We start from the raw sequence: 13,687 nt of genomic DNA, 5'->3' as shown, positions 1-13,687 counted from the left end.
AGTGCAGGGAGGGTGCCCCAGGTGGAGCCTTGCATGACTTCATCCTTTAGTTTGCTGAAGCCTCACAAATCCAACAAGCTTTCTATTAGTTCACTAGGCAAATTCATACCTGAAAAGAACCCCTGAAGCACAATAAATTGCAACTGTAGACAATGTAGACATATATATTGCGTGCTAGCCAAGGGAGAGCTCTGTTAAAACTTGTGCTGAATGATGTTCTCATTCATCCTAAGTATAGGAGGATTCTTGCCTAATCTTGAGTCTAAGTAAGGCTGATGAAGCCACATAAAAATAGCTGTTGCTTTTTCTGTGCATCAGGATTGAGTTCTGAGGAATAAAATAATAAAGAACATGTGCGTGCAATTAAAGTACAAAGGAAACAGGAAGGGGGATAGCAAGAAACAAATCCAGAAAATAAGGAACAGTTGGGCATCGTAATTACAGACATCTGATTATACTGGAGGAATTAAAGGACCAAAAGAATCAGTCCTACAATCATTTTGATGGATTTGGTCTCCCTGCTCACTAGATTCAGACCTTTTTGTGTTTCTTTTATTTGTTATTTGCTTATATTTTCAAAATAGCTGACTTCATCCTATCTTCCCTCATAGCAAAACATGTAGGAAAATGTGCAATACAGTTTCCGCGGGATTCTCTGTTATTAAAGTTGCACAAAAATGTGGCTGGAGTAGTCATTACTTCAATGCTAAAATGAGGGTTCTCATTTAGGAAGGAAAGTCTCCTAAAGATTGCTTCACTATTTTTCCTTCTCATCTCCCCACCATCTCCCACAGTTTTTTCTGTAGTGAAGGATGATCTACATTTAAGGATGCAGTGTTATTTTCACTGCACTAAATGAGATTTCTATGCAAAAACCTACATGTTGTTTTGGGTTTTTTTTGCTGAACTGACATAAAGTCTGGACATCTTATGGAATTGGACTGGTAGCCAAAAAAGAGGTTTGATTTTGCTTCTAATGTGACAGTGAAAATTGAAAGCAAACTTTTAACTGAAGAGGAGGCATGTAAGAGAAAAATAGGAAGTGGCTCCAGTATGAAAGAGCTGGGTAGAATAAAAAGAATACAGTTGTCATAGGAAAGAAGAGTAAACCTAGTCCTGTGCCATATTTCTGTTTTAGGAAACCTGATCTAAAATAGTTTCAATGTCACATACAAAAATAAATTGTATGGGGTTTTTCTTTTGGTTTTGATTTCATATTTAGGGAGACCAATGATAAGTATGTACTCAGAAGTGCATGGAAACACATACTACTACTACTTTGTACTTGTTTGATGTGCTTTCAGTAGGAAGTACCATGTTTGTTTTGTCAGGTGATGATTATTACACAAATATACAAGATAGATGAGCTTCTGAATGATCTATTCATGTTTAAAAATTACTTTTTTCTTTCTTTTTTCTGTTGCATCCACAGGAGAAACTTAACTAAGCTGTCCCTCATCTTCAGCCACATGCTAGCAGAAATCAAAGCTATATTTCCAAATGGCCAATTTCAGGGTGATAACTTCCGTATCACCAAAGCAGATGCTGCAGATTTCTGGAGAAAGTTCTTTGGAGACAAGTAAGTACTAACGCTTTGCACAATTATTAACTGTTTTTAATGCTAAGGAATGGTATTTTCACAAACTCAAATAGTGGATCAAAGTATCTGAGTGAACATTTTAAAGGCATTTTCTCCTCCAACTCTTTAAATTAGGTGAAATCACTTAATTTATTATTAGCAGCTTTGTTGTAATGCTGTAATTCATTCAAAAGGTGAATAAAAATGTGTGGGCAGTTCTTCCAAAGGCACTTACAGTTGGTCATAAATTGGACTAGTTTACATAAAGTTTATTGTTTTGTTCTAGGGTGAAGAGAAACTGTTTTTGTGAGAAATGTGGGGAGTCGTGATACTTTTTATTATGTATGTTTTACATTTAATAAGTCTGAATTGGGAGCCTAATGACCTCATGGACAATACGTTTTCATATCCCATCTTTAACTTTCTAACTAGAGTAATATTTAGTACTAAGTAAATGAAATAATTTGTTTTATCCCTTACTATTTTCTTTGTACTACCTACAGTTGCAGATGACTAATGTTTTCTTTTACCCAAGTTCTATCAGAGGAAGGGGGTTCAGTAACTGGAGATATGGTGGAAGGTTTTATCCAAAAGAAGTTTTTGGAGAAATTTAGTGTTCTATGAGCGTGCCATAAAATGAATGCTGAGCAATACTTGTAGATAAGCGAGAATTTAAGATGTAGGTGAATAGAAGATTCACAGCTTGATCTCTTTCTCATGTAGAGAAATGCTTTACCGTGCAGTGGAGCTGCTTTATGGTCAAGTGTGATATCTTGTGGGTTGGCACATTTGTGAAGTAATTTGACTGTGTGAATTTACAACAGTTTCATTTCCTTTTTTTTCTTTTTTTTTTTTTTCTTTTTTTTTTCTTTTTTTTTTTTTTTTTGCTAGTCTAAATGCAGCTGCTGCTGGTTTCCAGCTTTTATGTTTCATTTCAGTGTGGTGTGGCAACTTCAGTTTTCTAACAAATTTCTTTCTCGTGTAGGTAGTCTGAGTATTATCAAGTCATTAAATCAGTCTTTTTTTGTTGTTGTTATTGTTGAAGGAAAGGAATTCAGCCATGTTTTGTCTTGCTTATGTCAATTTATTAGAATATCTTTAAAATGCCTAAGAAAGATTAAATGAAGCATCTGTCGCTTAGACTTTTTAAAAGTGTCAGTCAAAAGAAACAAATAGTAGTTATGAAAGATTACTTAACCCTGATCATCTGTGTTTGATGTCTCTGTTTTCTTTTTTCTCCCCTTTACTTAGCAAGTCTCAGCCTTCACCTTCTGGTGCTCTTATTGTGTTGGATTCTATCCTTGAATGACCTTATCCTGCTGTCTTGGTTGCAGGTTCCATTTCTTTCACTGGGACTTACATGTCTTCTGCAAACTGCTGTTTCTGGCTGTCAATTATCTGATCATAATCAGCTTCTTCATCTTTTCTATTCACTTTGCATTTGTTCCTCTTTGCATTTGTTGGCTAACTTGTACTTCTGATGTGAAATGCAAGTGTTTCACCTCAGGGTTATGATCCTTCAATTTTCCTTGGGAACTGACACAATAGACAGGTGCGTGAGTTGTAAGACAGCTGGATGCAGTAACATGAATAAACTTTTATCAGGACAAGACTGACAAGAATAATTTTTAAACTTCATCAGTCCATCTGAATAGCTGAGCTCTGCCCTTGCCTTCCTATCTGTTCTCACTTAACTCTTTTTCTTCCTTGACTCATCCCCTGAAGTGCTTCTTTCTAATCCTTTACAGGACCACAGGGCTCTTACTTTTTATTATCCAAATTTCTTAACACAGACAACTTTAAATATGAACTCTCAGTACTCAACTTCTTTCTTTCCCCATATGCTGTACCCTCACGCTTTGTGTGTGTACCTTCATAGTTTTTGTCTGTTAAAGCATCCATGGACCAAAAATGTTCTGGAATCCTGACACTTTGGAGATGATCAGTTAATTGCATACGTAACCCTGTATATATATTTTTTACTTCTATCTTTTCTAGTGCTGCAGTTTCAAACTAGGTGAATAGCTACAGTCCCTATTAAACTGAACTCATTTCATTTGCCTGTCTTCTAAACAATAAGGAGTTGATATGTGCATGGGAGCCTTGCCATTTTCTCACTTGTGTGCTTAAGTAACTGTAAAGCATGTAACAGCATGTATCTCAGGCAGATGAGAAGGGTTTTTTTGGCATTACGCTTAATCTCTTCATTAAACAAAATGCCTAAAGCTTTTTAAGCATTAATTGACTTCTAATCCATTTAGAAATATATGGCAGGTATGCCTTTGAGCAACATCTTTTACAGTGGGCCTGTTATGACAAATTGGTTTGCAAATAATTTAGTATCACTTCCCTAAAAGCAAAGCCTATGTAAAGATTTAGGTTGTTGCAAACAAAAGATAAAATCTGTTTTTAACCTGACCTCCTAGGGGTATGCCCCATGGGCCTTGTTAAACCTCCAAGTCTTATAAGGTAGATGCTGCAAATGAAGACATGATAGAGGAATTATATCACGTATTCCCTGAACACGTTTCTGTTTTCCAGGGCTAGCCTGGACACCTCGCTTGTTTTCAAAGCTCTTATTTTGAGGTCAGTAAGTAACTGCTCAACAATAGAGTGTAAATTAAAAGTAAGTTTCACTTTACCTTGGCTTCTTATGGATAAACTGTAGCAGAAGAAAAAGCAGCATATTTAAATTTGCTAAGGAATAAAGTCCAAAGAATGTAACTTCAAAGAGAATTTTTTTATTCTGTATCTGATTTCTTTCACCACTCTTCCTGAACAAGTGGGGATCTTTAAGTTTTGGAGCTTTGTTACGTTTGTCTGGAATACTTGCTGCAAAGCTGTGCTGCTCTAGCACAAGTTTATTCAGCCTGTTATTGATCAGTAATATAGGATGCAGCCATTACTTCAGTGTTTAAAGCAAGTCAGGTGTGGGTTCACTTTACTTTGAACCCGTTAATAGAATAATTAACTAGGCTATATCTTGAAAGCCTACATTGCTTATATATATGTGTGTGTATAAATGGGGACTGCTCTGTAAGTAATGCCTCCTAATTTATTTTGTTGACCCATGACCTCTGAGGTGGATGTTGGTAGTATGGCAGTAGAGACCAAACCTTACCACCAAGATTCTCCATACACTTTGTTGCTTTGTAACAGATGGAAATCTTACATGGAAGTGTGCGTGAGGTGAAAGTGTATCAATTGAAATCCTCCATGCAGAAAAGATGACACTCATTGACATTCATGAATGCTTGCTGAACACTGGGCAGATGAAAGATGGACTGTGTGGCAACACTTTCCTAGTGGTAGTGCTGTTATAGCAGCTGTGAAAGAGTGGGTCACCTCTACTGGTGTGGATTTTAACAAGAATGGCATGCAGGTTCTTATTTACCACTGGCAAAAGTGCATAGCTAGTAGTCGTGTTTGTCTTGAAAAATACTGTGTTGTTGCAGAGAATTTTCTCCATCAAGTAGTTTTCTTAGTGTTCTTTGTATCTGTTGTAGCTTCTACGAGCATAAGTAGGAGTTGTTACTTCCAGAGCAATCGGCATAGCTGCTCCTTGAATCTTCTGTGGAGAATACAGATGTAGATTTCAGCAAAGAAATTAAATGGTTCCAACAGAATAGGGTGCTGAGAACTCTAGAAATAATAATAAGAAGAATGTAGGCTTTATGTATTTACAGGCAGAGGTCTGACTGATAAATCAAGGTGGAAGATTGAGACTTTGATAATTTGGATGAAGGATGACAATGGACTTCAGCAGTTCAATGAAGAAAGAAAAGGAAGAATTCTTTGCATGGGCAAATTTGAGAATATACCCAGATCAGAGGGCGAGTGATGTCAGCAGTGTCCAGATAGAACGCCCAGAAGAGTTCTGGTGCCCAGACTTTGTCAAGGAAGTTAACTGAGAAAAGCTGTCATAAAGATGAGGGAATAGAGAGAATTTGAGATTTATATTATGAAAACAAAAACGAGCAATAAGTGAGAATTTTACAAGGGCTGAATAATGTCTACAGTGGCCAAGAGCATAGCTATTTGATTTATTTATTCACTGGCTATGAGGAGGGAGACAGACTTCTGGAAAAAAACAAACAAACAAAAGAAAACACAGGGGCTGTGTGAAAATGAGGTAAGGAATAAATTGATAGAGTTTATGCCAAGGACAAGGTCAAGATTTTAGGTTAAATACCATGTCAGGAAGGTGTTTGACGGGGACAAAATCAAGACAGTGATAAAACTGAGGAAGTGTGACTTCTAATTTTGCACTGGTTACTGGAACGCAGTTATTGGAACAAGTGGTTGTAGTGGAGTCGCTCAGAGGTCGCTCTGTCCAGGGTTTAACATTGCAGTTGTTCTGACTCAAAGTTTAGTATAGTGCAAAACAGTAATGCTAAGTGGAACTGTGAAATTGTAAGGCATGTAATCAGCAGTTACATTTGTTTATAGATACTTTAGTAACCCCCAGTGGCTTGTAAATATGGATATAAAACATAATCTGATCGCTTCTTCATTATCTGCATTTTATCACTGCATAGTGCTCGATGTTAATTTCCCCTGGTTCCTCACTCATTTTAATAGCATCTTACAGCTTTTACTTATTTTCTGTTCTGAGTAAAAATGTGCAAAATACCACTGGGAGCAATCCTGAACTGAAAATGAGAGTGGGCGAGATGACCTAACAGAGCTTTCCAGTCCCTGAGTTTGTAAGCTGTGGTGAAGTCATGCAACTGCTTTGTAACTATTGAAGTTCATGATTTGCGGCTGCCTTCACGTTGCAGAATGAATCAGCATCAAAACGTTAGTGTTCTTAAAAGTTCATTTTTTCACAGTTGTGCCATGTATTCTATCTTTTAATGTTTTACTCTTCACTGTGAAATATTTAAGAAAATAGAAAGTATTTTTCTTACTGTTAGATAAATTGATCCCCCCCACCTCTTCGTCTGGTGAGGAAATGGAAATTATTTCACTGCTACAGTCAAAACACGTTACTGGTTTAAAAATCTGATAGTCGGTTGTTTATTTCTTTTTCCCATCCGAGTCCTCAAACTTTTTTTTCCTTGCTGTAATTCAGAGGAAAAATTGTCTATTGATCTCTCAGTAGCAGGTAAGCAGGGTATTTCAGGTTGATACTTCAGAATTTTGAGCAGTTTTGTTTCTGTTGCAGTTAGTGCTGTTTGACTCGGGATGTCACAGGCACATAACCTCTCTTGCTTGGATTTTGAGAAGCAGCAGTAAAATAGGCACAGATCACAACTTCAAAAGGTTTGACTGTCAAAAAGTGAGATCTCAGGTAAACTTGGGTGTGACACCTTGTTGATCCCCTTAAATTCTTACTTATTCTCCTGTTTATGCTGCTCATAGTGCCCAAGAGCCATCTTATTACCTGAACACTGTTAAATATTGATTGAAGTGGTGATTCTGGCCCAGAGACCAGCTGATCTGAGTATGAACTGAAGTGGAAGGAGAAAGCAAAAGATACAGACAGATGAAAGAGGAAGAGGCAGTGATGTGGAAGCCTGTGGTGTTTGTAACTGTAAACATGGTTTGGCAACAGAAAATTAAAGGGAAGAAGGTAAAAAGAGAACAGGGCTTTTAGAGGGCGATTGCTTCCTTGGCTTAATAGCAGCATGCAAAATACAGTTTTTGGTAGCCTTAGCCTGAGACTGAGGTAGAAGGTATAATTCTTTAGGAACTAGGGAGATATAAATCTTCCTAATTCTTTTTTTGTGTAAATGTGGTATCACCAGATTTGAACAAGAGAATGTTACAGAGGAAGAGCTAGTCAACAGAAAGGTGAAAGATACATAGATCACTTTAAGCCTTCTATTTATTTCTGTGGAAATCACAACAGGAACAAAGAGCACAATACATGATTTGATAAAGCAAATTCAAATTGCTACAAAACACTATTTTTCAACATAGTCACCACTATGAAAGTCGTGGTCTTCACGGTTATTCTGGGTGGCTGAGAATAAAGTTAAATTGGATATGCAGAGGACAGAGAAAGAAAGTCGTAGCAGTAGATGCACGTGATTGTGAGACAGGAGAACTTTCTTGGTGAACAGTCAGGCAACAGTTTTTTTAAGGCTAAAAGAACTTGCAAATCGTGGACGTGCTTTGGATTGTGATTTGAGATCAGAGTTGGAAATATACAGATACATTTATCTCTTCAGGGACTCTTCAGGAAATGCAAGCTTCCTGTGTCTCTTAAGGAAGTTTGAATTCATTGTCTCACTATCAATGTCCAGTTACATGGCTTTGGATATTTTAGGTAGTATATATTTCTCATTTCTGAAGGTTTATTTTCTCACTTTTGCTTTCTCTTCTCTCACACTAGAATCATCTATATTTGTTCCATGTGATGTCATTTTCTAATGAATGTACTGGCGTGATATGGCAGAATTCATCTTTTCCCTTAGGACTGAACTTCTCAAGCATCTCAGTTGTTTGCTCTGCAGCTCAGAAGCAACGAAAATATGTGGTCTCTCACTTAAAACTGAAGCAACAGTCTTAAGAAAGTTCTGTGTTCTGTGATGATAAACTAAAATCCACATTGCTCACTGCAGACGTGCAAAAAATGTTGTTTCTACTTGGGTCAGCGTTTACTTGAACATTTTTGAGTTTTCTCTGAACACAGTACTGCTCTTTTCATATTGTGCATTCTGGCAACATTTCAGAGAGTTTCTTGGAGACAGAAATGTTCACTATTAAGAGTAACTTACACAGGTGTATGTTTACCTTCTTAGACAGACTTGAGGTCTGTTTTAGTTCAGATGGAATCAGTATCACTTGATGTTTGAGAATAGCTGTATTTCTGCAGTTCTACTGAAAAGCTATACTTTGAACATTCTCAGAAAATATTTACTTCCTTTTCACGTTTATTTTCATGTCTTGTGCTTTTTAGTAATGTGGCGAATAGCAAGGAGTTCAAGAAAATCCTGTCTATGCACACACACGTACATATTATCACTTTCTTTTTCGGATGAGAATCTTCAATAAAAAGACAACCCCAAAGTAAATGCCAGAATACAGATAGCTTTGTTGACTGATGAGTGGTTAGATGAACACAGGAAGTCCCTTCAGGGGAAAAAACAAACAAAAAGGCAGTCAGAACCTTTTGTTTTTTATTTTATTTTATCTTATTTTTGTTTATTAGTGTGGACTTGCTCCTGGTGATGAGGGAGAAAAAGCAGTACAGAGGAACTGTATGGATTAATCATTTCCTAGAAGTTTGGCAATTATTGATCCTCATGTTTCAGCACTGTCAGGCATGGGGCATCTCTAGGAAGGCTGTTCCAGGGATTGACAGCTCTCATGATAAAGAAATGTTTTGTAGAGCCCACCTGACCCTCCTCCAGTGGATCCCTGTGCCGTTTCATCTTGCCATTGGTTCACATGAGCAGAGCACGGCACCTCCCTCTGCATCCCCTTCTCAGGGCCCTGCAGAGAGCAGTGAGATGATCTCTAAGCCTCCCGTTCTTCAGACTGGGCAACCTGAGTGCCATCAGCCTCTCCTCATAGGACATGCGTTCCAGCCCTAGTACAAGCTTTGTTGCACTCGTCTGGATGCTTTCAAGGATCTTGGCATCCTTTTGATGTTACAGAGCCCAGAACTGTAAATAATATTCAAGCTGAGTTTCCAGCAATGCCAATTATAGTGGAAGAATCACTTTTTTTTCTTTCTCTTTTTTTTTAATTAGTGATCCATTTATTTTTCCTCAAACTAAAATCAGAGGCTGTTACCAAAACTCTGCATGTATGTGTTCAGAATGTGTAGTAGAGCTCTTAATGTTCAGTGAAATACAACCACCCAGCTCTAGTCATGCTCGTTCTACTGCAAGAAGAAGCCTGTGTAATTAGAACCAAATACCCTTAATACTGAATGCACTTACTGAATATAAATCTGTAGGGAACTGATGTGACAAGGCAGTTGTATCAGATCTTTCAGAAGAGCTGTAGTTGAGCTGGCTGACTTTTCTCTTCCTAGGCAAGTGTCCACAGGTCAGCCTAATACCAGGAAAGGAATTGTGCCAGCATTGTGCAGGGTATCATTATGACATGATGCAACAAATATTATAAGGACAAGGATCATGTAAAGGTCTGTTGCAGATACCTTATATGACTCAGGAGCTGAATGCTGCAGGCAGTTTCTTGTTACAGATTTTTCTTCTTATGAAGTCCTTTTTATTTTTATTTTTTTCCCTCCCTATAAGAAATAACATCCTAAGCATTAGTTAGTTAGGACAATCCCCAGTGCCAGTCTTTGATTTGATTGGCCTTGTTGTCTTCCCTCTCCTGCTGCCTCTGGTACCCTATAGCCTCCTTAAACAATTAAAATAAATCTAAGCACAAGAAAATATTCATTCAAGAAAGCCACAACATCTACAAAAATCTTTCACCTCTTCATCACTATGGGAAGCATTTTGACTGAACATTTCGTAGTTCACTGTCAGAGTTTGTTTGTTTTTCCAATGAGCTTAAAAGGTCTCCTGGTTTCACTTCTTTAGGAGTAATGGAAATTTCTGAATTCTTGACCTTGTGATAATTCATTAACAGCTTTAGAGAGGGATGTGCTCTCTCTAAGTCCTCAGAAAAGCATAACAGTATGTACATATTACCTGGAGAGAGATGTTGAGAGAGAAATGATCCCTGGCTGGTATCATTTCAAAGTGTTTAGGAATGAAAGCCGTACAAAAGTAGCTCCCGGGAAATAGGAATAAATGTGTTCCAACAAACAATTCTCACCTATTATTTAAGAAAGTAGAAGGTAAGACCTATTCCACAAAGTTCAGCAGAAAACAATTCTGCTGGTATTAGTTGTATTTCAAATTGGGGCCACATTTTAGAGGCTTTTTCTTGGAGAAATCCCACAGGATAACTTCAGATGTTATTTCGTTAGCTAATCACTCATTTCCCAACATCTGGTTTCTATCTTAGCCAAAGTACTAGCAAACAAAACTCTAAAAACATGCTCCTGAAGGCTTCTGTGTGTTTTCCCCATCACTGGTGGGGTTTGGAGTGTAGGATGCAGAGTGTTAATGAACAGATGATGAAAGATCCTACTTGCTAATCCAATCAATTGAACATGTTTTCATTAAATTGTCTCAAGCAAGGCATGAAAAACTAGTTCTTAACGTATAGTATGTCCAAATTCTTTCTTTTTAGGTTATTATTTTTTAACTTAAGGGTTAATTAACTTTTCTGACTTTACTTCAGTGTGATCCTAATGTTGTAACTATTCAGATAGTTTGACAAAAGATTTAGAAGATATTTCAGAGCTATGGCTACAGAATCTAGATTAATCACAGGCATTTGAATGAAGATGACTTTAACACCACAAAAGCACTTAGGTTTTCCAATTTTGTTCTCTGAACTTAGTGCAATACTTCATTCTCTCTTTACCATAATCAAAATTCAATGTGCGTTCTTTCTTAAATGGCATCTGATGTGGTATCTCCCTTTAGCTCTTTGTGGTTTCCTGTTTTTCGTACACAGATGAAAGTATCTGCTAAGATCTATTAAACTATGCAGTTTATCATGTCTGGCTTTTCAGTGTAAGCTTCCAAATAACTTTTAGACTTATCTGCGTGACTCAGTAGAAATACAGGAAAACGTCTTTGGTGTTATACTTCAAATTGCAATTTGTTTTGAATATAGTTTAGTTCCGAAATATTTGTTGTGCAGTGCCAACTTAAAACAGTTGGTCTTTTTCTTGCACAATATTGTAGTACCAAGTAATGTGTGTTTCCATGTAAGGAAATGCTTTATTGTGGCTTTTCTAGGTGTCTTGACCCTTACAAAAATAATGCAATGCAAACTAAATTGCAAGAAAATGTTCATGAGTAGGTGAGCTCTATGTCTCCTCTTTTGACATCTAGCAAATATTAAAAAATATTACTGGGAATATGTGAAATGTGAAGTCCTGAAAATAGTTATGTATTGATTAGTGGTTACATACCGGTTAATTAACATGTTTTTAAGTAACACATAACATGCTCTCAGTTCAAGGCAGAACCTTTGTAAGGGAGGGGGATATGGCTCTGAAAAATTGGGATTTGATCCTGAAGACTTAAGAAAAAGATCTATTAGTGAAGAATTTCTTATAGATTTGAGAGTGAAAAATTGGAGTGCTTTAGTGTGATTGGCCTCATATCAGATTCTGCTTCTAAGCACTTGGTTGGCAAAATAACAAATCTATATTACCTCAGCCTATACAAATAGAAACTGAGTTTGACAGATTGTGGGATTGCATTAGGGAAGATAACTTTAATCGCATTCTACCCTTATTTCCCATGTTCTGCCATGTTCACTACTCTCCAAACATAATCCTCATTGTGCCAGAATGTGTGAAGATGAAAATTTTAGAAAATGTCTTCTAATATCTGTGTAACTGTCATGGGCAGATGTAGGCCCAGTGCTGATAACTGGGTAAATGTTATCAGAAGGTACTTGGCCAGTGTTTAAATAATTAAGTTATGCAAAAAGGTTACTGCAGTAGATGCTAAATTGATGCTTATCATTCTGAGAAGGGAGACTGTAAAAAAGAGAGGTTTTTGCCCAGAACAGAGGTGGTCTTTCACATTAACTTTGAGAAACTGCTAGGATAGTTGCTCTACCTGCATGGTAGAATATTTCAGTTTCCAGAGTGTTTTCTGTCATTGTGCTATTGAAACCTGAATATTCATCATTGCAATATAAGGTGTCATTTTGTTCCCCTGTGTTTTGAAGACTCCTTTCAGATAACTTGATTCTTTTTGTCTGTTGGAAAACGTATTCAATGCTCATCTACTTCAGGAGTCAGCCTATGCTGTCTAAATAAGTAATCTAATTTTTAATATGGGTTTTCATTAAATTTATCACTTCCCCCCCTCACAGAACTATAGTGCCATGGAAAGTGTTCAGGCAGTGCCTTCATGAAGTTCATCAGATAAGCTCTGGTTTGGAAGCAATGGCTCTTAAATCTACTATTGACTTGACCTGCAATGACTACATTTCAATTTTTGAGTTTGATATCTTCACTAGATTATTTCAGGTAAGAATTAAAACTTTTAGATATGTGCATGTCTTTGAAAACTTTAGTGACTACCTAGGGGTCAAGGAAGTTGGATATTTGGGGCCATCAGCACACACAGCTGAAAAAAAACTGGTATTTGGAAGATACATCCAGTAGCACCTGCTTTATTTCTGCACATGCACACTATGACTGCAGTATCTTTGTCTGCTGTTTGCTCATTTCACTAAACTGACATACATTGCTAGAAATACTGACTTTCAGATAATTATCTGAATTTTGTGTTTTAGTTATATTTTGTATCTATATCTATATATGCTTAGATGAAATATTACTACCAAAAACACAAAGAAAGTTTCCTACAACTTTTTTTTTTTTTAATTATCAGGCTTAATTATTATTTATGTGTATATATATATATATTTAATAGACAGATTCTTCCTATTAATGCTCCACATTCTATTTAAAATAGGGGAGTATCTCTGGGAATGGCACTAATATTAGGGCATAGTATTTTTGTCAGTAGATAACATACATACAAAGCTTATTTTAGATAAATGTTACAAGCCACTGCAAACTTTGTGCTCCTTGTACAGAACATTATCTAAGATATTCTTTGAGTATTTTAGTTGATATCGAAGTCTGCAGGTTTGCATCCATATTAGGTGAACTGATTCTAATTTTGTCAGTTTGGATTTTTCCTTTGTATGTAGTAATCTTTGACCTATCCAATGACTCTTTTGGTCATTTAGTTTTTTTAAACAGCACGCATAGATAAACTATTGTTCTTTTGCCTCTTGCAGATATATTCAAGTAACATTTTTTCACTGAAGCTGTGCCGTATGCTTGTTCCCTCTTCCATGGTGTTATGTGTTAATCTCTTTTTAGCTTTATTGGGTTTGCTCTTCTGGGAAAGGTGACCATTACAAAGTTGATATTAAGATCTGGCAGCAGATGATTAACAGTTTTTGTTCAGAGTTTTGATTTTGATAATCTCTTCTCTGGTCTGAATCAGAACTGTATCAAAGTTGAAAATGGTAAGGTGTAAATAAAGTATGTTTAATTTAACCATAAACATTGGTTGCTTTTTAAAA

General features: G+C 36.7%; 1 protein-coding gene across 3 annotated transcripts in view; it reads left to right on the top strand.

Moving 5' to 3' along the window:
• The window catches only part of CBLB (Cbl proto-oncogene B), a 121,213-nt gene that overhangs the window by 60,885 nt on the left and 46,641 nt on the right, over window positions 1-13,687 (top strand). For all 3 annotated transcript variants that reach the window (XM_072356560.1, XM_072356552.1, XM_072356568.1), the window contains exons 4-5: window positions 1,433-1,579; window positions 12,458-12,614. In XM_072356560.1, the coding sequence (XP_072212661.1) occupies window positions 1,433-1,579; window positions 12,458-12,614 (304 nt within the window). The remainder of the gene's footprint in view (window positions 1-1,432; window positions 1,580-12,457; window positions 12,615-13,687) is intronic.

The sequence above is a fragment of the Excalfactoria chinensis genome, chromosome 1 (genome assembly GCF_039878825.1).
Source record: "Excalfactoria chinensis isolate bCotChi1 chromosome 1, bCotChi1.hap2, whole genome shotgun sequence".
NCBI classification, from domain to species: domain Eukaryota; kingdom Metazoa; phylum Chordata; class Aves; order Galliformes; family Phasianidae; genus Excalfactoria; species Excalfactoria chinensis.
Note: the sequence above shows the minus strand (reverse complement) of the source record. Positions and strands in the feature narration are given on the sequence as shown.